The sequence below is a fragment of the Monodon monoceros genome, unplaced genomic scaffold, assembly GCF_005190385.1.
Source record: "Monodon monoceros isolate NGI ecotype Baffin Bay Population unplaced genomic scaffold, NGI_Narwhal_1 Super_Scaffold_9, whole genome shotgun sequence".
NCBI classification, from domain to species: Eukaryota; Metazoa; Chordata; class Mammalia; order Artiodactyla; family Monodontidae; genus Monodon; species Monodon monoceros.
The window spans coordinates 20,043,715-20,069,181 of NW_021703786.1; the positions used below are offsets into that span (position 1 = coordinate 20,043,715).

Genomic DNA, 25,467 nt, shown 5'->3' on the forward strand with positions numbered 1-25,467 from the left:
TCTGTGTCTGCAGCTCCTGGCACTGAGCCTGATTCTCTGAACTGGGCAGGAATTTGTGCCCCCGGGGTGGGGCCCAGACCTGAGCTTCCGGGCCTGGAGTGGGTGCAAAGAGCCTGGGAAGAGAGGACATCTAAACTCCCTGAAGTAGAGGGAGGGGCTCTGCGTAGGCCCTCAAGGCGGAAGAGGCAGGCTGAAGCCGGGAGGGGGAACCTAGGGCAGTGGACGGGGGAGCCATCTATTGCCGCCTCTGGCGGATGACTCTATTTGAGAACAATCCAATCTCAGAGCCTCATCGCTGGCCACGGAGGTCAGCTGGGAGCCGGCCGTCAGCTCGCTGCCCCCCTCAGCCCCTGCCAGCTCCCTGGGCCAGCCAGGCTGCCTCCTCATGGGCGGCCCATCTCAGCCCAACCTCCCGTGATTGAGGGCAGGAGCCACATGTGCTTAACTCCATTGGCAGAATCTTTGTACATTTAATTGGTCACCCGAGAGCACATTTTGCACCACGGAGCCACAAATGTTTGCTGAGAGAATGGTCAGCTGCAGAACATCCTTGTCAAGAGTGACCTCTTCCCCTTGCAAGCTGCCCCCAGCCCTCGTGCAACGGAGCCTGTTGGGCGAAGCTTGCCCTCCTGGCCCTGGTTACCAGCCACCTTGCCCTGTGCCTGCTGCCTCTGCGCTTGCAGGGGTGATGGTGACGATCAAATGAGATAATAGTTGTGAGGGCCCCAGGAAATGAGGAACTTATTCAATTTGGATCCAACCAGCATGCGGCAAGGTCTCCTGAGGTCAAAGGCACCACACCAAGCCGTTGGGGGCTACAGATGTGAGGCGGTGACTGCTTCTGTGGGGATCATGGTACACAGGGGAAGAAAACTCATGAAGACTAATTGGAGAGGAGGAAATTCCCGGCACGCGGAAAGAAATGATGTCTGTTCACTTCTAGGCAGAAGCAGCTTGGTGTCACGTGTACGACCAGATCCTGGTCTGAGTCCTGGCGCTGCCACTTGCCGTCTAACTCCGGGCACATTTTGTTAACCTTTTTGTCTATTTCCTCATTATACCTCATAAGGTCGTGAAGTCGTGTGAGATGCCTGCAGCCGGTAGGAATGCGGCGCTCCCCTCTGTGCTCTCCACTCCTCCAAAAAGGCATGGAAACTGAGCGGGGAGGGGTGCCCCAGGTAGAGGGGGAGGTTGCTCGCCCAGAGCAGCAGAGGCCTCATTTGAAATTAGCGGCATTGTTTACACACTACTCACAAAGTGCTAAATGCCTTTTACGTGTTTGTTTTCAGAAGCAATTTAAACACAGACTCCTGGAATTTTGGTTATGCCATTCGTTCATGCAGCCAGCCACGTCTTCCTGGGGAAACAGAGGTAGGCTTGGGTTGAACTGTCACAATCCGAATGAGTGGAGGGGAAAGCCACGAACGGGGGTGGAGGGGAGCTTTCGGAGCTGTGGGAGGAAGATTGCAATGGGTTCCAGCAGGTGGAGGCTCAGCCTGGAGCCTTGTAAGACCTGGGGACCACTAAGACGCTCTCTCTGACGACAGGACTCCTGGCAACCCACCACACGCAGGCTGTAGGAGGATGGACCAGGCCTCCAGGGGTGATAGCTTCTTCACCTGCTAAGGAGCAGGGGCCCTTAGCAGAAGGTGGGGCTGCGGAGTAAGGGACAGGGCCCACCTGTAAGGCTGAAGGAGGAGGCAGAGGGGGCATGTTTTTTATACTCAGAAGTTTCTTGAAGAGGAACACACACCAAGGATGGAGATGGTTTATTAATCATTATAATTAACAAACTATATATGTATATATATATATATATACCTGCAGAACTGAAGGATCAGCGGATATAAACCCAAGTATCAACAGCTCTTATGTCTAGGTGGCAGCATTAAGGCTTACACTCCTTCCGCTGAGCGTGTACCGCTTACAGTCGGGCGAAAGCGATAAACTCTGCGCATTTGGAAGTCGAGGCGCCCCATCACCCGCATAGTCGCCAGGGCTGCGGCGGGTGCGGCTCTTACTCCAGGCCGGGGGAGGGGGCCGAAGACGCCTTCCTCTCAAAGCCAGGAAGGGCCAAGCTGGGACTCCCTCATGCCCCCATCCCATGCCCACCCCTCCTCAACCGCACAGTGGGCATCACCATGCAGAGCCCTGTGTTAGATGGGGGGTGGGCAACAAAGCCCCCAAAAGCCACCTTCCCGCATGGAGGGTGTTATAAACTAGGGGGGAATGATGGCAGCACCCTTTAAAAGAGCAACACGTTAAAACTCACAAATGAATAAATACACGCTGAGAAGCTGAGTGTAACAAGAGATTAATAAAGAGGGCGAGCAGCAGAATGAACGTCTGGGGGAGGACTGTTAATAAAGGAAGAGGGTGTTGGCATTAATTGCTCCGAGCCAAGGAAGGCAGGTCAGGGCTCCTGGTTTAGGCGGCTCCAGGGACCAACAGGGGCCGGCGGTCAGGACACCTTGGCGGAGAAGCTCCCAGCTGACAGTGCTCTCCCAACCCTCAACAGTTCCTTCTGGTTCCTCTGGTTGCCAGGGGAGTGGAGACTGGAGGGGGGCTCTGCAGGCCAGTTAGATGAGGGGAGGCAGGGAGGAAGGAGAAAAGTGAGGCTGTATCCCACCATTCCCTTCCCCCACCCCATCCCCTATTTCTCTCACCAGGGTCCCTGAGATGCTCGGAAGTACCCCATGCCCTCCTCTCGCCTGTCTCCGCCTACATTTTTTTTGGCGGCTTGCGAGGTCTTACTTCCCTGACCAGGGATTGAACCTGGGCCACCGCAGTGAACGCGCCGAGTCTTAACCGCTGGACCGCCAGGGAATTCCCTCCCCTCCTACTTCTTGTCCCCATCTGCCACTGTGACCCAGAGCATCCCTGCCCTCAAATACCAGTCACCTGGGATTGCCAGGGGCCCAGCTGACTTCTTCAAGGTGCTGCTGGGGAGGCGGGCGATGCGACTGTGGCCGCGGGAACTGCGGGAGGGAAGGAAGGAAGAAGGGAGGAAGGTCACCGCCAAGCCTCTGGACTACGGGGTGGGGGGGGTCGGGGTGGGTGGGAGGGTAAGAGCTAGACACGGAGCCTTGGGAGCGGGGGGAGGCTGAGCAACAGTAGGAAGAACTTGGCCAAGGCCAGACCTGAGGGTGGGAGAGGCAGCAGAGGGGAGGGGAGCTGAGTGCGGTTCGGGAGGGAAGTAGAGGTGAGCGGGGGGGTAGTCCACTCCCTGGATTACCCAGTGAACACTGAATGTCCCCCTCGTGGAGAGAGGGTCTGTGGCCTTTACCAAAGGAGGGCGACATCTCTAATATAATCCTGTAATAGCAAGAGCCCAGGGAACCTCAGACAACCAGACGCTGGTCCTGCCAGAGGACCAGCTGTAGTTGGCCCGGGTGCCCGCTGCCCTGGTGACATCTCCTTCTTTTCCTCCGCCCACATCTCCCCAGCCTCACCTCACAATGCGCCTCTTCTTGCGAGCTGAGGTCCCAGGGAAGGAAGTTGCCGGCTTGGGGCCCTTCACGGTGAACAGGGGCCTGGGTCCGCTGGGGAGGGAGGAGGATGAAGGTGGCACATCAGGAGGGAACCAGAAAAGAGTGCCAGCACCTCCCGCTCCGGCGCCCGGCTTGCGGGGCAGGGAGGTTAGACAAGGTGACCTCTGCGGTTTCTTCCTCCTAAGAGGTGGACTCCCCTCCCTGCCTCACTCGGCCTGGGCTGACAGCTGAGTGACAGGCCTGCTCTGGAAGAACATCCAGGTGTCAGTTTCTGGCGCGTCCGGGGAACTGGAGTTCAGACAGTTTCACCCTTCCACCTGCCTGGCTCTGAGCTTGTTACTGAGAGGGGGTTCGGGCTGTGGGAGAGGTGGGGGGAGCAGTGGGCAGCCTGCCACCCTCGGCCTCCCGAGTCCAGGTCAGTCTGCTGCTTGTTCGCGGCCTTGGACTGTCCTGAGCTGGTTGCTGCTCCCCGCTCCCTGCCATGCGGGCAGAAGCCGAGGGTGAGAGCATCTTCCCACTGAAAAATGCTGAATAAAGTTTTCTCAGGATCCCCTTCCCAGTTCCAGATGCTGGGCTGGAGGGTAAAGTCTGGGGCGGAAGTAGTAGAAACAGGTATTTCTCAGTGGGATACAGAACTCAGACCAGGCCCAAGTGATGCCAAGGAACAGAGTGGGCTGGGCACCCCATGTTAGTTCCTCCTCCCTGCTGACCCTCCCCATAGGGGGCGCCTGTGAGCTACTCATGGGCATGTCACAAACCAGCACAGAGCTGGCGGCTTTGAAGTATAGATGGACAAGGCAGGGCCTGGAGAGAAGCAACGCCTCCAAAGACACGGCGCGTTCTGCTCTCCTGGGCCTGGATGCTGGTCAGACCAAAGGGAAAGAGATGCAGTGTCCCAACTCCAAGAGCGTGCTGTCTTGCGTTCCCCTGGGCAGCACCTCTGTCCCTTGCTGACCCCTGACCCCCTGCTGGGAGGCCAGAAGGGAGACCCACCTGGGGATGAAGGGCTGATCCAGCCTGTTCAACTCCTGGGGGACACTGTCCCAGCCAATGCATTCGTGGAAACCCAGCTTTGAGGGGGTCTCCTCGGAGAGATCAAAGGTGGCATTGAGGTCCCGTGCAGGCAGGGCCAGAGGGGTAGAGCAGTTCTGCAGAGCGGAAGGGCCCAGGGGCACCCGGCTTTTGATGACTGTGGCTGGGCAGAAGTGAGGGGAATGGCAGGGGGAGGAGGCCCGTCCCCCCGTGGGGGTGATGGGCCCATACGGAAGCCGAGCCTCAGGCGGGGTCCCCCTCGTCAGGCAGGGCAAGAGGGACTGGCGCCGGCGCTTGGTCCCGGGCTTCGGGTCTGGGGGGCTGTCTGGCTCCAAGGGGCTCGGTCTCCTCCTTTTCTTCTCTGTGGGCCGTTGGGATGCCTGAGCTGAGGTGCGGTCAGGCCCGGGTGGGACGCCGAGAGCGTGTATGAGGCCATTCAGTTGCTTTGCCATGGTCCGGGTCACAGGGCCAGAGTATCCTGGAGACTCTGGGCAGAGAGGAGGGTGCTGAGGGGAGATCAGGGATTGGCCAGAAGGAAGGAGAATTTGTAGAATTTGGGGAGAGAGACACGGGACAGGCAGGAGCCCCTGACTCCTCGGGTCTGCGTGACCCCTGGGGCCTCTCTGTGCAGAAGTCCATGATCCTAGGGGTCCAGTCTCTGACCGAACTATAACCCTGCACCTGGGGCCCCAGCCACCCCTTGGCACCAGAAGACAGAGGCCGAGCAGGGCTGAGACTCACTTGACTCTGAACGTAGCTCCTGAGCCAGAGGTGACCCCCTGGCCGGGTCAGGCTCCCCGGTGGCCTCTGCTCCAGGCTCAGTGTTTTCCTCTTGTACCAGCTGCTGCAGCATCTCGAATTCTGCGATCATGTCAGGGGTCAGGAGGTTGGCTGCTTGGAGCAGGGAATACTGGCGCTGGGCCAGGCACAACACCCTCAGAGCCAACCTGGAACAGAGAGAAGGGGATCCCCACTCCACCTCAGACCTGCCTGGAGGACCCAGCCCCAGGGCTCCAGGCGTAGTGAGCAGCACACGTGCACGGGCCCTCCCGGACCACCTGGCCGGCCTCATCACCCTTCCAGCCGTGCTAAAGACCAGGGCTGGCGGAGACGACCCCGGTAATGGTGGGCGGCTTCACCCATAAACATGTCCCCTGACAAAGACAGTAGTTGGGAAGTAGGGAAAGGGCACTAAGTGGCCTTGGACTCGGAAGGTCTGAGTTTCCTCTGAGCTCTGCCACCTACAAGTGCTGTGATCTTAAGTCCATTTCCCAGAGGGGCAATGGGAGGTAGCAGAGAAGAGCCGGGCTCAAGTCAGACTAACAGCTCAAAACCCGGCTCCAACACATCCCAGCTGCGTGACCTCGGATCACCTCTTTCCCTCAGTGTCCGCATCCCTAAAATGAGGTCAACACACGCAGCCACCTCACAGGGTTGCTGGGGAGATGAAATAGGTTATATTATTTAAAAAATTGTTGGCAGCGCCCGGCAGATTGCAGAATCCTAGTTCCCTGACCAGGGATTGAACCCGGGCCCTCGGTAATGAAAGCACAGAGTCTCAACCACTGGATTGCCAGGGAATTCCCCAAATGGGTTATCTTAAAGTGTTTAAAGAGTACTTGGCACATACCCAGCACTATAAGGTTAGTTAACTGTTGTTTTCTCTAATAGTGATAATAATAATGCCATCTACCTTGTTAGGATAATAAGAGATTAAATAATGTTGATCTTGGCTCCAAGGAGACCCTCAAAAATGCATTCAGTCTGCTCTTTCTATTTAGTGATTGGGATGCTGAAAGAGTATGTGTGTATTAACACACACTTCACATGCACTGAGGCGCTATTTAAAGAAAATTATGAAGGACTCCCCTTGTGGCGCAGTGGTTAAGAATCTGCCTGCCAGTGCAGGGGACACGGGTTTGATCCCTGGTCTGGGAAGATCCCACATGCCGCAGAGCAACTAAGCCCATGCGCCACAACTACTGAGCCTGTGCTCTAGAGCCCGCGAGCCACAACTATTGAGTCCGCGTGCCACGACTACTGAAGCTCGCGTGCCTAGAGCCCGTGCTCCGCAACAAGAGAAGCCACCGCAATGAGAAGCCCGCGCACCACAATGAAGAGTAGCCCTCGGGCTTCCCTGGTGGCGCAGTGGTTGAGAATCCACCTGCCGATGCAGGGGACACGGGTTCGTGACCCAGTCCGGGAAGATCCCACATGCCGCGGAGCGGCTGGGCCCGTGAGCCATGGCCGCTGAGCCTGCGTGTCCGGAGCCTGTGCTCCGCAACGGGAGAGGCCACAGCAGTGAGAGGCTCGCGTACCGCAAAAAAAAAAAAAAAAAAACAATTGTAGCCCCCGCCCGCCGCAACTAGAGAAAGCCCGCGCACAGCAACAAAGACCCAATGCTGCCAAAAATAAACAAATAAATAAATTTATTTTTTTAAATATATATGTAAAAAATAAAATAAAGGAAATTACGAGGGTAATGTGATTATTGATGTTGTAAATTTAGATTCTAAGAAAGCAAATTTTCCTTCTGTGAGGCACACCCATGATAAAAGGATAAACAGTTATCTCTGTGGGGATTATTCATGGCCAGTCATTTATCCCTGGGTAGCATTTACCTGCCTGGACATCTCTGAGCCCCCTCCTCTGTCCTCAGTGTGTGCTCAGGGAACCCAAACTCATTTTATAAAGCAGCCTCAAGGCCTTTTTGAAAGAAGGCAGGATGTAAATTAAAAAGGACACAGCAGAAACTCATTCTATATCTGCCTGAGCCACACATTTTATGAAAATTAGAGAGAGAAAAGTGGGAGTCTGGGGAGAAAGCCACTGGCCTGGATGTCAGATGACCCAGGTCTGGCCCCGTCCCTCTTGCCGTGTAGCCCCCGTCAGTCTATATCATGGGTTTTCAATTCAGGTTTCAAGAAACCCATCGGAGAACATTTTTAATAGAACAGCTCTGCTTTATCTGTTCTACATATTAGACCTCAGCATAAGATTTCATTTGAAGACAGGGCTTTGCCGCTAAAAAAAAAATTCCGAAAAACCACTGAACTGGAAAATCTAAGATCTACTCAGGGCCCTGGCAGTCTAAGATTCTAAACTCTAAGGCCAAAGCAAAATTATTTTCGATGATCTGGTTGTTAGGTTGTTTTCAAGCATGGAGAAGATCTAGAATGTTCTGCAGCCCCTGACACTTGGGGTCTTCCATCACAGTTTATTAGTATCTATAATTAACTCTAAGAAGTAAGGAAAACAAGGACCATGATGCCCAAATCGTAGCCGAGGTTGAAGCAACTTGTCAGAAACCGCAAAATCAGAGGCAAAGCAGAAATGAGAACCCTGGTGTCCTAGCAACGCGGGACTCCAGGCAGAGAGACCCTGAGTCATCAGTGGGAGTCCATGGTCGTTCCCTGGGGGCCAAGGGGACATCCCGCCAGTGCATCCCTGCCACTCCAGGGCCCCGGGTGTCGGCAGCGGGAGACAGATAATGAGCCGCTGATTATTCAGGCTGCAGCATTTTTTGCTGAGTCGGGAACAGGCACTCCCCAACAAGAAATAAAATTAAACAGGCCCTTCTGTCCGGAAGCTTTAAATACACTGCTTAGCGTGAAGCGTGCTGGGGAGGGAGGTGTAGGGTTGGCAGCAGCAAAGCTAAGTGGCAGGGGATTTATGTTCTGGGGGCCAAGGAAGAAGATACTAGCTGCACCTCTCTATTAAGCACGGAAAGAATGGTCCAAAAGCCATTTCTCTTTGGGTTTGTATTTACTTCAGAGGAGAGGAGCAGCAGTCAATCTGTTGATGAAGACACACGACGAACACCTGACTCAGGAAAGCTGTCCCTTGCTCAGCTGCTGGCAGCTGTCTCCTTGCTGAGCACAGGCAGCTTGGCCCTCAGACTGGAGAGCAAAGCACTAGCCCAGGCAGCCCTGCCCTAGCTCGGTGTTTGCCAGCTGTCTGGATGGAATTCGGTGTTTTGCTTCCCTCCTGTTGGGCTGCCAGCTACACGGAGTAATAAATAGAGAGGATGCTACATAAACAGAGTAGGTGATAATATCAAATTGTTGACAGCAGGTAAGGGACAATATTGATGAGAAAAGACTTGCCTCTTTAACTAGAGCAGAAACAGAGCTTTTGTGATGTACTTAGCGCCAACTCCCACCCCAGGAGGCCTGGAACCCATCACCTCCCGCCTTGGAGCAAGAAGATACCTACTGCTTAGAACGGTCGCTGCCCAGGTTCTGTGGTGGGAGGTGGTCCACGACTGGCTTGGGCTGCAGGGTCAGGTCAGGGGAGCCGGGCAATGGGTGTCTGAGGTTCTGTGCTGGCACCTGGATTGGAACCTAGAGAGGAAGGGAGTCACAGGTCAAGGGCCCAGGACGGCCTCCCTCGCTTTACGTGAGCAGCGCCTACAACCCGTCCCTCCTCCGAGAGTGGGAATGACAGCTCCTGGAACGACCAGGTCCTGGTAGTGGCTTTTTCTCTCCCGGTCCCCCTGCTCCTTCCCTGTTCCCCTTCTGTTAACACTCAGCCTCCCCACTTCCAGACACACAGGATCTGACAGACTAGTTCTTCCTGCGCAGGATATGAAAGCCTCCTAATGACTGAGGTGTAAGACATCCAGGTAGAGAAGCTGGGACTGAAGGGACCCTGTGAGTTGGGGGTGGGGCATTTCTTTCAATATTCCACCAGCTCCAAGTCTTACCTCCTCAGCCGGACCTTCGTCCTTGTCCTCTGGGAGCTGCTCTCTTTCTGAAGAGTTCCCTTCCACGACCTTCTCCACCTGGGCCTCTGTCCCCAGGCTCTCCTCTTGAAGGACTGCCGACCCTGGGCGTAGCTCTGGGGTGCAGGACTGGCTGGGGAGGCGGGATGGCGAGGGGCAGATGGGAAGGCTAAGGCGGAAAGGAGAGGTTTGAAAGGCGGGAAGCGGGGGCAGGTGGGAAAATCAGGGAGGCGGCAGGGTCTCTGTGGCTCCAGGTCCATAAGGGGTGGATGCTTGGGTAATAAGAGGGCAGTAGCTGAGCGTGGGAGAAGGAGTCAGGGATTTTCTGATTTAGGAAACAATGACACCCGCCCCTTAAATGCACCTTCTTTTGAAGAGTAGATGCTGCTTATATAGGTTGGGGTGTGATTTACTCCTTTGACATAGACCATTCTAGGTGACAGTCAGTGTGCCGGGCAGTGAGTAGGAACCCCTAACCCCAGATGCCAGAACAGAAGCGAGGAGTCCTAGCCCTGCAGAAGCTGGAGAAAGGATGGGGGCAGGTAGGGGCGGCAGAACTCACGGTTGATGTGGAGGGTCCGCTTTGGGGGGCTGCGAGGAGTCCTGCTGCGGGGCCTGGGCTCCTGCCTCGTACACTCGGAGCTTCTCCCTCAGGGCGGCCACCTGGAACGAAGCAGCCCAGCCCCTCAGAGCGCCGGGTGAGCACAGGAGGCAGGGGGCAGGCAGAGCGCCCTGGCCGCGCGCCGGCGGTCCCGTCCTGCCCCCGAGCCGGGCGCCCTGCCTCCCGGCCAAGCTCCCGGGGCGGCTCCTCACCTCAGCCTGGAGCTGCCGGCAGGTGCTGGCGTACTGGCTGATGGGACAGTCCAGGCTGATCACGTTGCTCTTCAGCTGAGATGGGGGCACAGGGGAGGGATCTGTTTGTTCATTCAAAGCAGCTTTCGGCAACCACTTCCGGCGGCCAGACGCCGCGCTAGGCACACCTCACTCACATTCCCGAGACGCACCCTCACGGCTGAGGGAACAGGGAGGCCAGTGGCTCTCCTAGCACAGCAAGAGGAGAGCTTGCCTTTGAACCCGAGACCCCGGCTCCCTGACCGATATGCTCTCTGCAGGCCAGGGGCTCTGCCGCAGCGGCTCCTGGAGCACCGGGGCTCCCTGGAGGAGGCGGGGGAAACCGGGCAACTCTGCTTTTATCTGTGTTATATGTTGTTTTGCCAAAAATATGGGCCTGCTGCTAAAAACAAGTCTGACAAAGATCACTGGCTGATACTCGGCCACTCCCTTCTGTTGCCTCCCTCTTGAGAAGATTCTGCCTCAATCATCCCAGTGCTGTGATATTTTAAGGACGAGGACTATGTCACTTCTTCCCTCGGCCTTGCGGGAACGCTTGTTCCAGGTACCAGAGGAGGCCAGTGGGTCCTGTCCCCTCCTCCTCCCAGGCTGGGGGCTCCCCCGACACCCCTACACCCTCACTCCAGGGTGGTGGCCCTCCCAGCTGGCACGCACCGAGAGTTTGATCTCCTTGGCCCGGTTGGCATACTTGAGGGTGTTGTAAGTGTCCTCGTAGGCCAGGCTGGAGGGGCTGATGGCAGCGATCATCACCGTGCGGCAGCTGCCCCCGATGGAGTCCTTGAGCAGGCGGGTCAGCTTGCTGTCCCGGTAGGGCACGTGAGACTTGCGGCCCTGGGGACAGTGGGTGGGCGTGGAGTGAGTGTCTGGACTACACAGGCCCAGGCTAGACTCGGTAGCCTTTGCTTTTTGTTTGTTTGTTTGTTTTGTTGACCCCACTGCTGGGCTTACAGGACCTTAGTTCTCTGACCAGGGATTGAACCCGGGCCGCTGGAGTGAAAGCACCGAGTCCTAACCACTGGACCACCAGGAAATTTAGACTTGATAGGTTTCAGCCCAGGGCTGGAGGGAGGGACCCTTGGCTTGGGCACTGGGTCACTGTCCCGGGGAGGAGCCTGGCTCCGTGCAGCTTTACCTTTGCGTCAGCCAGGGCGTTGAGGACGTTGATGAGGGCCAGCAGGGAGCGGTTGATGTTGGCTCCCTCCCGCAGCCGCTCCCCCTTGGCGTGGGTGCTGGACGCCCGCTCCGAGCCAGCCAGGTCAATCAGGCTCATCTTGGCCACCCGAAGGGCCTGGGTCAGACCTGGGATCCGGTCCTGCTGCTTCACGAAGATCTGGGGGCAGATGGCAGGGGTGAGGGGGAACTGGGCACCAGGAGCTCCAGCTTCAGGCCCTGGCCTGTGACCCCTCCTCACCTGGAAGATGGCATGGGAGCGGGAGGACGTAGCGTTGACGTCAGTGGGGTGCTGCGTGCGGTTACGGTTCCCCCTGGTCAGCATCCCCAGCAGCTGCTCAGCTGAGGTCGGCTACAGATGAGATGTGCAGGAAGGGGGCTGTGGTCTCCCCAATGGGGACTTTTCCCCCAACAGAAGGGCTGCTCTTCAGGACCCATGTTACCCCCTTGCTATCACCACCACTGCCCCAACAGGATCCAGGACATCCCCAAACTACCTGGTGAGGGGATCCCGGAGGACCAGTGGGGCTGCTCGTCCCACCTGAGCCCAGCCCCTTACCTGGTGGAAGGAAAGCCCTTGCACCACCACCCCCTTGTCGGGGTCCTCACGGATGGCAAGGGGCCCCTTGGGCTCCAGGAGGTCGTGGATCTGCTCATTGTACACCTGAGGAGAAAGGAAGCCAGGGAGAGACCCGAGGGAGAGGCTGGTCAGGAAGCCTCTCCCCTAGGCGCTGGGGAGAGCTGAGTTGCTGGGTCAGGGAAGCATGATGAGACACGCCGTGGTGAGCGGCACGCTGCCGGATGATGCCACATGATGAGCAGGACAGGCGGGTCAGTTCACACGCAGTCTCTCTTGGAGCTGTGTCCACCCTCTGGGCCCCCGTCTGCCCACTCCCTACCACCCTCTCCCCGCTCCTGTGTACTCCACCCCACTCCCTCTTTAGGTGGTTGTGAGAATGAGAGATGGGGCCGCCCAGTCCTGGGGTGCAAACAGCCCTACCTCCTGGTAGCTGATGAGCACCTCGAGTCTCTTCTCCTCCCGGCAGGCCTCGAGCCTTCTGTACAGTTCCATGGTGGTCAGGTACATGATGCCAGGGTCCCCCTCTCTTCCCAGCATGGTGTGTGTCTTCCCGGCCCCGGTGGCCCCATAGGCAAACACTACAGAAGACAGAGTAGGGAGTAGGGTGGCGGCAGGGCCAGATCCACCTTCTCCAGGGGCTCCCCCAGTGCATTTCCATCCGGTCAGCCCTTCCCTTCTCCCCGAGCCCCTTTCCTTCCTTCCACATGCACGGTTCCACTGCTCCCTCCCAGCCACCCACATCCCCTACGTTCACAGCTGTTGAGTTCTCCATGTCCATTGCTGGTGCCCCTGTAGGCTTGTGGATTTGAGGGCAAAGGGGTCTCCACCATGAGTGGGAGCTTATCCCTTCCTCAGGGAAGCCTTCTCCAGCCTGGGTAGCTTCCTCTGTGGAAGGCCCACAATTCTTTCCCTCATATCACTTATCTTGGTTTTTAACCACACACTTGTGGGTGTGATTCTGTGATGTGTTTTCTCCCAGTTCTAGACTGCAAGCCTCACGAATACAGGAACGCTGTCTGCCTGATCTGCTATTGTATCCCGTGACCCAGTGGAGTGGTCCCCACACCGGAGAAGAATGAATGGGGGGCCCACAGAGAACGCACGGCCGGAGCCCTCCTCAACCAGTGCCCAGCAGAGGGGGAGACAGGCTCACCTGAGCAGTTGTAGCCCTGGAGGAAGCTGTCCAGGATGCTGTGGGTGGTGTGATGGAACACGTCCTGTTGGGTGGCCACCTCACCAAAGACCCGGTCAAAGACAAACGTCAGGTCTTTGCCCTTCTTCTTGGGGCCATCATGGACGCTGCCCCATTTCAGGCCAAGGAAGCCCCCATCAGGCTCCTCAGGGTCAAACACCAGCACCTGTTCATCCACCACCTGAACCACAGGCCGCCGCTGACTCTCCAACTCCCTCGGGGTGGGGGGCCGCACCCGCACCACGACCCGCACCACGCTGTTTTCCACCGCCATCACCATGGCAACACCTGGGCAGAGACATGATGGAGATGAGGACCAATCTGACCCAGGCCTGACCAGGTGCCCTCAGCCTAGCACTCAGGGGCCTTCTCCCACCTCCTCCTCAACAGCTCAGCTCCATTTTATACCTCAAGAGAATATTGATGCCAGCACCAATTATTGACAAATATCTTTCTCATCTGAAAGACCATCTTTGTCATATCCAATGACTGTATTTTTTTCAGAGGCCTATTCTGGGCTATTATGTTCCACTAATCTGTCCAGTCCTGTGCCAGCACCACACTGTTTCCACTCCATTCCTTTACAGTTGCTTCTTATCTAGCAAGACAAGACACCCCTCCCAGCCCCAGCTTTCTTTCTCATGATTCTCTTGGCTATTTTCAGTCATTTATTCTATTCGACTTTAAGAACATTTTATCAATTCCATCCCCATCCCAGAACCACCCCCCCCAAAAAAAAACTCTATTGGGATTACAATCGGAATTATATTAAATTTACATATCTATTTTATATGAAATGTTTTCATACAAGAATATGGCTATTACCTTTCTATTTGTTCATGTATTTTTTATATCTTCAGATAGTTTCTATAATTGTCCTTTTAATACAATTCTTAAGTACTTTATTGCTCTTATGAATGGAATACCTTCCCTATTTCCAGGTGCTAATATGGAGAAACATGATTGATTAAAAAAAAATTATTTATTTGGTTGCGTTGGGTCTTAGTTGTGGCAGGTGGGCTCCTTACTTGGCTCCTTAGTTGTGGTATGCAAACTCTTAGTTACGGTAGCCGTGTGGGATCTAGTTCCCGGACCAGGGATCGAATCCGGGCCCCCTGCATTGGGAACGTGGAGTCTTAACCACTGCGCCACCAGGGAAGTCCTGAAACATGGTTGATTTTTATATATTTGCCTTATACCCACCATCCTCAAACTCTCTTATTATTATTATTATTATTTGGCTGTGCCACGAGGCTTGTGGGATCTTAGTTCCCTGACCAGGGATTGAACATGGGCCCTCAGCAGTGAAAGTGCGTAGTCCTAACCACTGGACCACCAAGGAATTCCCTCAAACTCTCTTATTGACTTGAAGTGCTTTTTATTAGAGCTTATTGAGTTTTCTGAGTATACAATTATGTATCAGAAAATATTTTTTTTTACTTTTTCTTCTCCATACTTACACTAAATATTTCATATGTTGTCTACTGTATTCCCTAGAACTTCCAAAACAATGTTGAATGATAATAGGCATCCCTGTATTGTTTTTTTTTTTAAATAAATTTATTTATTTTTGGCTGTGTTGGGTCTTTGTTGCTGTGTGTGGGCTTTCTCTAGTTGTAGAGAGCAAGGGGCTACCCTTTGCTGTGGTGCGTGGGCTTCTCACTGTCGTGGCTTCTCTTGTTGTGGAGCATGGGCTCTAGGCACGTGGGCTCAGTAGTTGTGGCTCACGGGCTTAGTCGCTCCGCGGCATGTGGGATCTTCCAGGACCAGGGCTCGAACCTGTCTCCCCTGCATTGGCAGGTGGATTCTTAACCACTGGGCCACCAGGGAAGTCCCCCCCCCCCCACTAATTTAAATGCCACATTTAACATAACTAAATTCTCATATAAACATGAACTTGTTTTGTGACTCTCCATTCTGATCTACTGAAATGTCTATTCCTTTTCCCGTAACTCGTAATTATTGTGGTTCTATAATATATCACCTTATTGTTCTTTTTCTTGGCTATTCTTGGGCATCTTGTCTTGTGCATGATTTTAGAATTGGCTTATGAAGCTGATTCTATGAAAAATCCTGCTAAGATTTTAATTGGGTTATTTTGAATTTATAGATTAATATGAGAATTGGCATCTTTACAGTATGAAGTCTTCCCATCTAGGAATATCGTATCTCTTTTCATTATTCACAACTTTATAATCTTCGGTAAAATGTTATTGTTTTCCTCACATGAGCTTTGTACATTTCTTCATAGGTTTATTACTAGTTACTGTATAGTCTTTGTTATATTGTAAATAAGCTCTTTTTTTTTTTTTTTTTTTTTTTGCTGTACGCAGGCCTCCTACTGTTGTGGCCTCTCCCATTGCGGAGCACAGGCTCTGGACGCGCAGGCTCAGCGGCCATGGCTCACGGGCCCAGCCGCTCCGTGGCATGTGGGATCTTCCCAGACCGGGGCACGAACCCGTGTCCCCTGCATCGGCAGGCGGACTCTCAACCATTGCGCCACCAGGGAAGCCCAATAAGCTCTTTTTAAAATTACATTTTCTAATTCATTTTGACAGAACATAGGAAAGCTACTGATTTCTGTATGCAGATCTTGTATCTGGCCACATTGTTGAACACCCTTATTAGTTCTAATAGATTGTCATTGATTCTCTTAGGTTTTTCAATTAAATGATGATATAGTTTGCAAATAATAAATTACTTTCTATTTTTACCTCTTCTATATTTAGTTCCCCACCCTCCACTACCCATTAGGAATGGGTGCTAAATTTTATCAAATGCTTTTTTGGCACTCGCTGAGATGATCACACAGTGTTTCTCCTTTAGTCTGTTAATGTAGAGGGTGACATGGATAGATTTCCTAATATTGCCCTGGTAGTAATCCCAAAAGCTTATTTACCTATTCTCTCTTGAATTCCCCTCAGACCTCTCTCCCCTTTCATTTCACCTTCAAGCCAGCCTACCAAAGGTAGAGATGGAATTTCTGCAATGCAGGAGTCACAGATATCCTGGAAAAGTTCAGCCCAAGTCTAGGGATATGTTAACAGGGGTAAGAAACAGGGGGCTGTTCCTGGGGGATAGGAATAGATGAATGCTTTCCTAGGAAAGATGAGGTCCCACTGATGGGTCACAATTACCAGGGTCATTCAGCAAAGAAACATGGGATTTCTACCTAAAACTCCAGCAAACAACTCATTTTTTCCTTGGGGAATGAGGCAGAATTGAGTTGACTTCAAACTCCCGTCCTTCACCCCCAAACTTCTTAATTTCTTCCCCACACAAAACAAAGGAGAGGTGTCAACCAATAATCATCTTTTTACTTGTGTGTAATTAATTCTATTCCTGTCCCAGTAATCAACTCATCATAATAATAAACATAACATGTAAGTGTCCACTCTGTCAGGGACTGTTCTAGGCGCCTTACACGTTTCACCTCCTTTCAACCCCATCATGACCCCACGTGATAGATACTATTATTATACTCATTTTTCAATGAGAAAATTGAGACAGAGAGGGTTAAGCAACTTGCCCGAGATCCCAGTGGTAGTAAGTGATGAATCCTGCTTCCAACCCGGGCAGTCTGACCATAGAGCCTGCTATACTGCCTTGGAATGACGTTATATATTACACCCTCATGATCACATTGTTGTAATAGTCCCTTATGTTTGTATAATAATTATAATCCCTTTTATGTAACTAGCATTATGTATGCTGCAAACGCTTTCAGATAAATGGACTAGACCTAATTTTCAACACTCAGAATTCCTGTCTCCCATCCTCACATTCCCACCCCCAGGGAACCTCACTCTTTTTTGTTTTGGCTGCGCCTCACAGCTTGCAGGATCCTAGTTCCCTGACCAGGGATCGAACCCCTCGGCCCTCGGCAGTGAAAGCATGGAGTCCTAACCACTGGACCGTCAGGGAATTCCCAGGAACCCCACTCTTGTGACCAGGAAAGTGAAGGCAGAGGGTGCCTGGTCCCACCATCTGAGTCTACACTGTATTAGCTGAGTTGGAGCTACAGAGCAGCCTAACATTCAAAGCAGGAAGTTAAAAAGGGCACTGGCAGTGGAGTGCGCCTAACCTTTACAGTTCTCTCCTCTCCGCCTCCTGAGGGCCAGTGAGGCCGACTGTTTGCCTAATGAGATGTTTTCCTTCTTCCTGAGACAGTGCTGAGGGTGTGGGGTGGGAGGTGGGAAGCGGGTAGGGTGACACTTGGCATGGCCGCAGTTAGGACACCTGGGTCCTGGTCTCTGCTTTGCCTCTGACTGGTGGGGAGGTCTTTCCACCCGCCACACCACGTTGATGTCACATCATCTCCCTTCGAGACCCAGAGAGAACAGCTACCAATCTGCTCCTGCCCCAGGGGGATGGGAGATTAATGAGAGAACGTTTGTCAAGTTTGCTTTGATCCTCGGATGGAAAGAGCTTTTCAGCCCAAAGTACAAGGGAGATGATTCTTTAATAAGATCTTCAGGGTTCTGAGCCAGCCACAGTCACGTCCTGTTTCTAACCTGGGGCAGCTCATTAAAACCCGGAGGCTAGTTCGTCGCGGAGCTGAGGCTGGGAAGCCAAGATTCAATTGTTTTCAGGGTAGCCTCCTCTGCCCATCCTCATAGGGACAGAGAGAACAAGCCCAAGATCCTCAGAAGCCCCTGGAGAAGAATTTTTGAGGACTTGAGGGGGGTCTGCCTGCAGACATTGGGAGCTCGGAAGGCAGGGAAAGTGCTTAGCCCTTGGGTGTTGTACTTTTATATAGCGGTTACTGTGGTCCCCTTCATTGCTCCTTCACAACAATCATACACTGTGTTTCTTGTCCTTAAGCTCCAAGAGAGCAGGACCCTCTTCTGATATAGTCTGTGCACCCCAGATGCCTAGGAGCCAGATCCAGCATGCAGTAGATGCTGTATAATATTTGTCCTATGAATGGAGGCCAGAGAAAAGCAGTCTGAAGCCAAAAGCCTAAAAATGACTACAATTATAGCTAACATTTATTGAGCACTTACTATGTGTCAGGCACTATGCTAAGCGCTTTACAAGTGTTTCATTTATCTTTCACAGCAGTCTCATTCTGCAGTTATTGATACATTTGTTACATCCCTACTCTGCAAAGGAAACTGAGGCTCAGGAAGGAAATCGCCTCATGGATGGTAAGTAGCAAGGCCAGACCTTGACTTTGTTCTGTCATCAGAGGCGCTACTCTTCATCCTAGCCTGCTCTGCCTTCTACCTGGGTTTTTGCAGCTCTTAATCCCCCTCACCTTAGGACCCACAGAAAAACGTCCAAAGATGGCTGTTTCTTTCTATGGGTGGTAGCAAAGAGGAAGGAGCTGTGTTCTTTTGTTTTATAAATAGACAATCATAAGGCTGTAACAAATGATAGTTTTGTTTATTCCTTTCTAATCAATTTTATTTATTTTTCTTGTCTTACAGCTCTGGCTGGGACCTCGGGTACAATATTGAAAGCAGCAATAGTGAGCAATCTTGTCTCTTCCCTGTTTTCATTTTGCTCTTTGTTGGTTTAAGGAAATTTACCTCTATTTCTAGTTTACCATTGAAAAAAATCATAAATGGTTATTGAATGCTATTTCTGTACCTAATGGGATATGTTTTCTCCTTTAATCTGTAAATGTGTAAATTGTATTAATAGATCTTCTATTGTTAAACTATTCTCACATTCCTGGGATAAACCCAATTTAGTCATAATGCAGTTTTTAAAAATACAACACTGGCTTCTGATTGCTAGTATTTTATCTAAGAGTTTTACAACTACATTTATAAAAGAGATTGGCTTGAAATTTCCTTTGCCTCATTTTTGGTATCACAAAATAGACTGGGGACTTCCCTGGCGGTCCAGTGGTTAAGACTCTGAGCTTCCACTGCAGGAGACACAGGTTCGACCCGTGGTCAGGGAACTAAGATCCTGCTGCTGCACGACACCCCGCCTCCCCCCAAAAAATAGACTGTAAATGTTTTCTTCCTTTCTTTCTTTTTTTTGGAAGAGTTTCTAGAAGATTAGAGTCATTTCAATTGCCTGTATATTTTTGGTGGGTTTTTTTGATGTGTGTGAAGGTAGATTTTAAACTAATTAAATTTCTTCAATAGCCCTAGGTTTGTTCAAATTTTCCATGGCTTCTTTTTTTTTTAATTAATTAATTTTATTTATTTTTGGCTGTGTTGGGTCTTCATTGCTGCTTGTGGGCTTTCTCTAGTTGCGGTGACTGGGAGCTACTCTTTATTGTGGTGCGCGGGCTTCCCATTGCGGTGGCTTCTCCTGTTGTGGAGCACGGGCTCTAGGCACGAGGGCTTCAGTAGTTGTGGCACACGGGCTTAGTTGCTCTGTGGCATGTGGGACCTTCCCGGACCAGGGATCGAACCCGTGTCCCCTGCATTGGCAGGCGGATTCTTTAACCACTGCACCACCAGGGAAGTCCCTTCCATAGCTTCTTGAATCAGTTTAGGTAAGTTGTTTTTCCTAGAAAATTGCCCAAAAGCATCATCAAAAAGAGTTTCCATTGAAGTCTTTCTCTCTCTTTTAATCTTTCAGTAACCAAAGTTATGTCCCTATTTTCATTCCTAAGGTCATTTTTCCATGTTTCTTTTCTTCTTTTCTTAATCAATATTACCAGAGGTCTGGCTTTTTTATTAGTCTTTTCAAAGATACAGCTTTTGGCTAAGTCAATCATCTCTATTATATAGGAAAATTCTATTTCATTAATTTTTGCTCTTAACTTCTTTTATTTTCTACACTTTAATTCTGTTGTTCTGTTCTATCTTATTAAAATTGAATATTTGCCTCACTTTCAGCTTGAAAAAATACATGTTCTAATATAAGCCTTTAAGACTATAAATTTCCCTCTTAAGTATTCTCTAACTGCATTCCCCACATTTTATAAATAGCATTATCACTGTTTCATGCTAATTACATTTTAATTAGAATAATGATATCCTATTTGACTGAGTTATTTAAATGTTTTTTTTAAAAAAATCCAAATGTGGGTTTGTTTCTTTTTCTTTTATATTTTAAACTTAGTTGCTTGTGGAAATAGAATATGGTTGGTACAATACTCTGATAACTGTTTAGATTTGCTCTGTAGCCAGATAGAGATAATTTTTATTAAGACCTCTAAAAATATGCTACTGGCATACTTTTTTAAAAAAAAAAAGGTATAAAATGGAGCTGGGTTGGTTAACATAAAACCAACAAATTGAGACACTTTAAAATCTCTCTCTGATGGTGGGGGAATTCAATCATGAAATAGGCAGAGAAGGACTGGATACTTTGGTAGTTGTTTGAAGCATGGACTGTGTGACCGGAGAGGAAAAAGAATAGTGATAAGACTGGTGAAAGCAGTGTAACATCCACGAGAAGCTCATACAGAAAAATTTTGTGGATGTTCTCCTCTTAGCTAGGCTTAACTTCTCTGTTTCTTAACCTGTAAAATGTAAATATTAGTATCTATTCCACTGGGTTGTTGTGAGGATTAAATGAGTTAACTCAAACCTGGTAAGTGCTCAATAAATGTTAGCCATCATTATTAGAATTGATATGACAATACTAGCATTTCGCCCCCTACCAGACGAACCAACATCTGCAGTAAAATCCCCTATTTTCCTTGACACAGACCAGGCTTATCTTTCCCGTGTCACTTCAGTACCTTAAAGGGTCAAAGCTAAGAGGAAAGGCATCCTAGGAACAGTAGCAGGAGGCCTGGTTTTCCGTCATGCAGATCTTCTTTCACTCTTTCCTTTATTCAATCAAATATTTACTGGGTGCCCCAGTAACTAAGTTACGGCCCCTGGCACAGCTCTGCAATCAGTTCTGCACAGATGTGCAGCGAGGGTCTTAGCTACTCCTTACAGATGTGCAGAGAGTCCCACGTCTCTAGTTCTAGTGCGCGGGAGGACCCAATTCGTCCTTACGTATGAGCAGGGGTACCTTTCCCAGAGCGGATGTACACAGGGCTGGGCCCGGATGCAGACTTGAGGGCCCAGTCTAGGTCCTGTACAAATAAGCAGAGGGTCCCGATCTCCCGTGCAGGTATGGAAGGAAGGGCCTTCTCCCCGCACCTCCCCCCACCCTGTTCGGAAGGGGCCGCCCGGGACCTGATCGGTCTTCACGCTGCACCTCCATGTCCCGCACAAAAGAGGCCGGGCTCCGGCTTCCGCCGCCGTCAGCAGCTGGGTCCGCCGGTCCAGACTTGAGCGCAGAAGACCGAGGGGCCGCCTCCGTCGTGGGCCAGCGCTTACCCTTCGTCGGTTCCGCGCCGCTGGTGTCGCCCCTCGCTGCCGGGTCCAGCCGCAGCAGGCAAGAAACCCTGACCACCGGAGAGCGCCGCCCCTCCAGCACCCGACCGGCGCCAACCTCCGGCCCGCGCGGAGTGTTCAAATTAGCCGGGTCGGCTCATCGGCGCTTGCCATTGGTCACAGCCCGGATGGCTGATTGGCTGTTTCCTAAGTAACAGTGTACGGCTCCGAGGTGGAGGGAGTTGTCAACAGTGCGCTTGCGCACTTCCCCTTCCTGCTTGCTGGAGGTTTGAAGCAGTGTCTCTGAGGCTGGAGCCACCAGATCGACCGGCGGAAACCAGTATGGGGTTGGGGTACGGAGGGGGAAGGGGAGGGTTACGGCCCGTCTCAGTTGTCCCTGGGACTGAGTTCATCACCAAATGCAGCAACCAGACATCAAACACGTTTTCAAACCTGCTTTTTCTGTGGGCTAAGTCGGCATCCACTTACCCAAGAAGGGAGTTTAAGCCGCTCTCCAGGGTTTCTTCTCTTCCGCGACCATCCGAAGAATGAACTCAAGCTTTGATGTGGAGAAACCGGTGGAGGCAGAGAGTGGCACCTGCTTGGCTTTGACAGTGCCAGGAGTATCATGGACGGATTGTTGAATAAGAGGGGCGGCCCCTTAGGGCACCGCTGGGCCGCAGTGTCTCTATCCTCCACAGTGGTCTGCTGCTTGGATTCTGGTGGGCCACCCTCATGCTCATCCCCAGCACCGGGGGCTGTGGAGGTGGAAGAGAGAGCCTTGCCCTGGAGTCGGAAAGTCTGATTGCAATCACTAGTGCCTGTATCATTAATTAGTGCTGAGACTGTGGAAGTCACTTCTCCTCTCTGGGTGTCAGTTTCCTCATCTATAAAGTGGGGCAAATAGCCCTTCCTAAGAGCATGGTTGGAAAACCCTCTTAACTTCCAGCCTATGTAAGCTTCCTATGAGTCTGATTAGGGTGAAACAGCAATGGCTGCTCGGAGTCAGCTGCTCACCACTTTCTAATGATCTGTCCCCACACTGGGACCATGAGCAGGTCTGAGGCATGCAAGAAAGCAGGAGGCAAAGTGCCCTGGCTGGCCTGCCATCAGGATAGGAGTGTCACTACTTAATCCCTGGTTGATTTGGCCCAAACTCCATTCACCTACCTGGACCTCTACCGCCCTCTATTCAGTGAGCTAGCACTGCTGGTTTGGCGAGAATAAAATGAGACAACCATGCAAAAAAGCTGTTATTGTAAAGCTACCAGAAAACCAGGGTATTCTTGCCATCTCCACTACCCAGGAGAAATAAGCTATTAAAGAATGGCTTCCAGGTTAGGGATCTCCTCCCCCCTCACAGGGATGTGCATTATAACAGAGGTTTGGAGTGTGGTTGAAAGTTTGGGGTGCCCAGGAGACAAGGGGAATAGGAGCCTCTTGTGCCCTGTAAGCCAAGTCTTGCCCTGGTCCTATTCTGACTCTGACAATTACCTGGAGAAGGTGAGGTGAGTCACGGTGAGGCCAGGAGCAGAGGCTGGCCCTGCTATGGGCAGTGGAAAGGGGACATTTACTTGCTTGATCATTTGGGGCAAGTCACTTAGCCTCTCAGAGCCTCAGTTTCTGCAGTTATAAAAAAAAGAGGATAATATAATACTTAGCTTGTTACAAAGATTAGAAATAATGTAGGGAAAGCAACCTGCAGACATTCAATGAAGTGGTAATGGGTGTTCTCGTATTCATTCGTTCAACAAGTATTTACTGATATGAGACAAGTAGGCTCAGAGGATAGGGTGGTGCATGATAAACACTCACCTCCTACCTTCATAGAGCTTCCAGGCTATGGGAGAAATTGGCCTATTAAACAATGACTAATAATGACATGAGAGATGGGCTATAATGAGAACATCTGAGGGTGTCAGGAGGAAGTGACATGCAAGCTGAGGTCTGAAGGAGGAGTGGAGCTCGTTTGGTGAGTGGAGCCATTCCTTGGATCTTAGAGGCCAAGGGAAAAGGATTCTGCAGGTGAGGGAGTCAACCAAGCCCAGTGATGCTGAGAGAGCTTGATAGGGCCTGGTGAGGCCCACCTTAGTGGACACAAATGGAAAACCCTTGGGCCCTACACCACAGATGCCGATAAGGGGAGAGCAGCCTGGTACTGGCCTAACAAGAACTTCGAAGCATAGAACCCAGACGTGAGGGCTGGGTGCAGGAGTTTTGCCTTGTCTGACAGCAGAGGTCTCTGGGCTGACATGGCTGGGGGTGTGAAAGGCCACAGGCTCTGTGCTCTTGTGAGGTGTGTGGATGTCTCACTGTCTGCAAGTGGCAAGACTACCAACCCTGGGTGCTCAAAGGAGGCAGAGAGGAGGCATGTCCATTCACCTGTACCCTTGTCACTGCACATCTTTGCACCTGGATGTAGCATTCACTGCTTCGGGTGTAGACCAATTTTAAAAGGTCCTTGGAGACTTCCCTGGTGGCGCAGGGGTTAAGAATCCACCTGCCAGTGCTGGGTACATGGGTTCAGTCCCTGGTCCGGGAAGATCCCACGTGCCGCAGAGCAACTAAGCTGGTGCGCCATAACTACTGAGTTCACGTGCCTCAACTACTGAAGCCCGTGTGCTCTAGGGCGGCATGCGACAGCTACTGAGACCGAGGGCCTATAGCCCGTGCTCCGCAACAAGAGAAGCCACCGCAATGAGAAGCCCTCGCACCGCAACGAAGAGTAGCCCCCACTTGCCTCAACTAGAGGAAGCCGTGTTAGGTACTGAGTGAGCCACTTGGAAGATGCTCTCGGTATGGCCTTGGAGACGGCAGATGACTGCTGGGGAAGTCCAGGAAGGCTTCATGGAAGAGCAGGTGTTCTGCAGGCAGCTGAAGTAGCCCAGGGTCTAGCAGACCCATCCCTGGTTCTGGGCAGGCGGGGAGAGGTCTGTAAATCTACTGGCCTAGGCAGTTGTCCTAATGCTGGCTGGGGTTCTTCACTCAGGGAGCAAAGGGGCTTGTGCCCTGGGGGCCTGGGAAGAACTCCTTGAATTTGCCCATTACCGTCTGGGAAGAGACAGGAACCCCGCCCCTGCACAAGCTGCCCAGGTGGCAGGTGTTATAGGAAGTGTCTAGTGATTTAGGGGATGAAAGACTTCTCTGGCTGGGAGGGAGTGAGATTCAACCCTTCCCCTACTCCAGGGAATGGACAGTCAAGAGAGCTGTTGTCAGAAAGATTAAGCCTGGTGATCTCGGGCAAGGTTTACCTCTCTGTGCCTCATTTTTCTCATCCAAAAAAATGGGTGTGATAATAGTAACTACCTTATGGGATCATCGTGAGATTAAAATGAACGAATACGTGCAAAATTCTTAAAACAGCGCATGGTGCATAAGCTACTGTTATAACTTAGTTGTTGATACGGAGATGAGAGTATATTTGTTCTTCCAGCTCCAATATTCCCCAAACCCCTGGACAAAAGAAGAGAAACCCCTCAGCTGCCTGGGTTCTGCCCCCTTCCCTATTCCAAAAAGGACAGCTTCAACAACAGCTGGGGTGGGGTTGGGGTCTCAGATTTTGGAGGGAGACTTGTAAAACCTTTTTGAACATTATATAAGTAAAAAAAAAAAAAAAATGTAAGCCTCCACTTAGTCCAGCTCCCTCAGAGGTGACCGCTGTTAACCGTTTGGGGAGCCTTCCCTGCCTCTCTAATAGCACCGTGTCCTGGATGTATGTATATGATCTCTGTAGGTATCTTGAAGCCCTGGGTGGTTTCTTATCACTTTCTGGCTCCTCCACACTGAGCTAGGGCCTGGCCCAGATGAGGTATTCAGTAATGTTGAAATGAGCAGAGCAAGCTCTCTCTCTCTCTCTCTCTCTCTTACTCCTCTTCCTCTTTCTCTTTCTCTTTCTCTGCTCTGTGAGGACACAACAAGAAAGCAACCATCTGCAGGCCAAGAAGAGAGCTCTCACCAGAGCCCAACCCCACTGGCACCTTGACCCCAGACTTCCAGCCTCTAGAACTTACATGGGCCTCTCACTGCCGTGGCCTACTCCCGCTGCGGAGCACAGGCTCCGGACGCGCAGGCTCAGCGGCCATGGCTCACGGGCCCAGCCGCTCCGCGGCATGTGGGATCTTCCCAGACCGGGTCACGAACCCGCGTCCCCTGCATCAGACTCTCAACCACTGTGCCAGCAG

General features: G+C 51.8%; 1 protein-coding gene across 3 annotated transcripts; it reads right to left on the bottom strand.

Annotated features, from left to right (window-relative positions):
- Positions 1-1,766: 1,766 nt before the first annotated feature.
- On the bottom strand, positions 1,767-21,404 carry KIF18B (kinesin family member 18B). 3 transcript variants are annotated; one of them, XM_029210755.1, is made up of 16 exons: positions 21,290-21,404; positions 13,002-13,328; positions 12,269-12,426; positions 11,828-11,932; positions 11,510-11,620; positions 11,231-11,428; positions 10,753-10,929; positions 10,060-10,134; positions 9,809-9,909; positions 9,229-9,415; positions 8,739-8,866; positions 5,265-5,470; positions 4,485-5,010; positions 3,453-3,542; positions 2,902-2,978; positions 1,767-2,568 (listed from the first exon to the last, which is right to left on the bottom strand). In XM_029210755.1, the coding sequence occupies exons 2-16, from the start codon at positions 13,318-13,320 to the stop codon at positions 2,462-2,464; spliced, it is 2,565 nt and encodes an 854-aa protein (XP_029066588.1). In that variant the 5' UTR covers positions 13,321-13,328; positions 21,290-21,404; the 3' UTR covers positions 1,767-2,461. The 3 variants fall into 3 exon arrangements, with proteins under 3 accessions (XP_029066588.1, XP_029066589.1, XP_029066587.1); XM_029210756.1 differs by lacking the exon at positions 21,290-21,404 and adding an exon at positions 21,146-21,283 and having other exon boundaries at positions 9,229-9,379; XM_029210754.1 differs by lacking the exon at positions 21,290-21,404 and adding an exon at positions 21,146-21,283.
- Between the last annotated feature and the right edge of the window lie 4,063 nt (positions 21,405-25,467).

What these genes read in the sequence shown, in the direction of transcription:
- KIF18B (XM_029210754.1), bottom strand. Translation starts at nt 21,173, where the DNA reads ATGGAGGTGCAGCGTGAAGACCGATCAG. An exon ending in TGCTCATCAGCTACCAGGAG is followed by an intron (nt 11,933 to 12,268) that starts GTAGGGCTGTTT and finishes CTTTCTCCTCAG; the next exon opens with GTGTACAATGAGCAGATCCA. An exon ending in GGCAGCGACCGTTCTAAGCA is followed by an intron (nt 5,471 to 8,738) that starts GTAGGTATCTTC and finishes TCTCTGTTCCAG; the next exon opens with GTTGGCTCTGAGGGTGTTGT.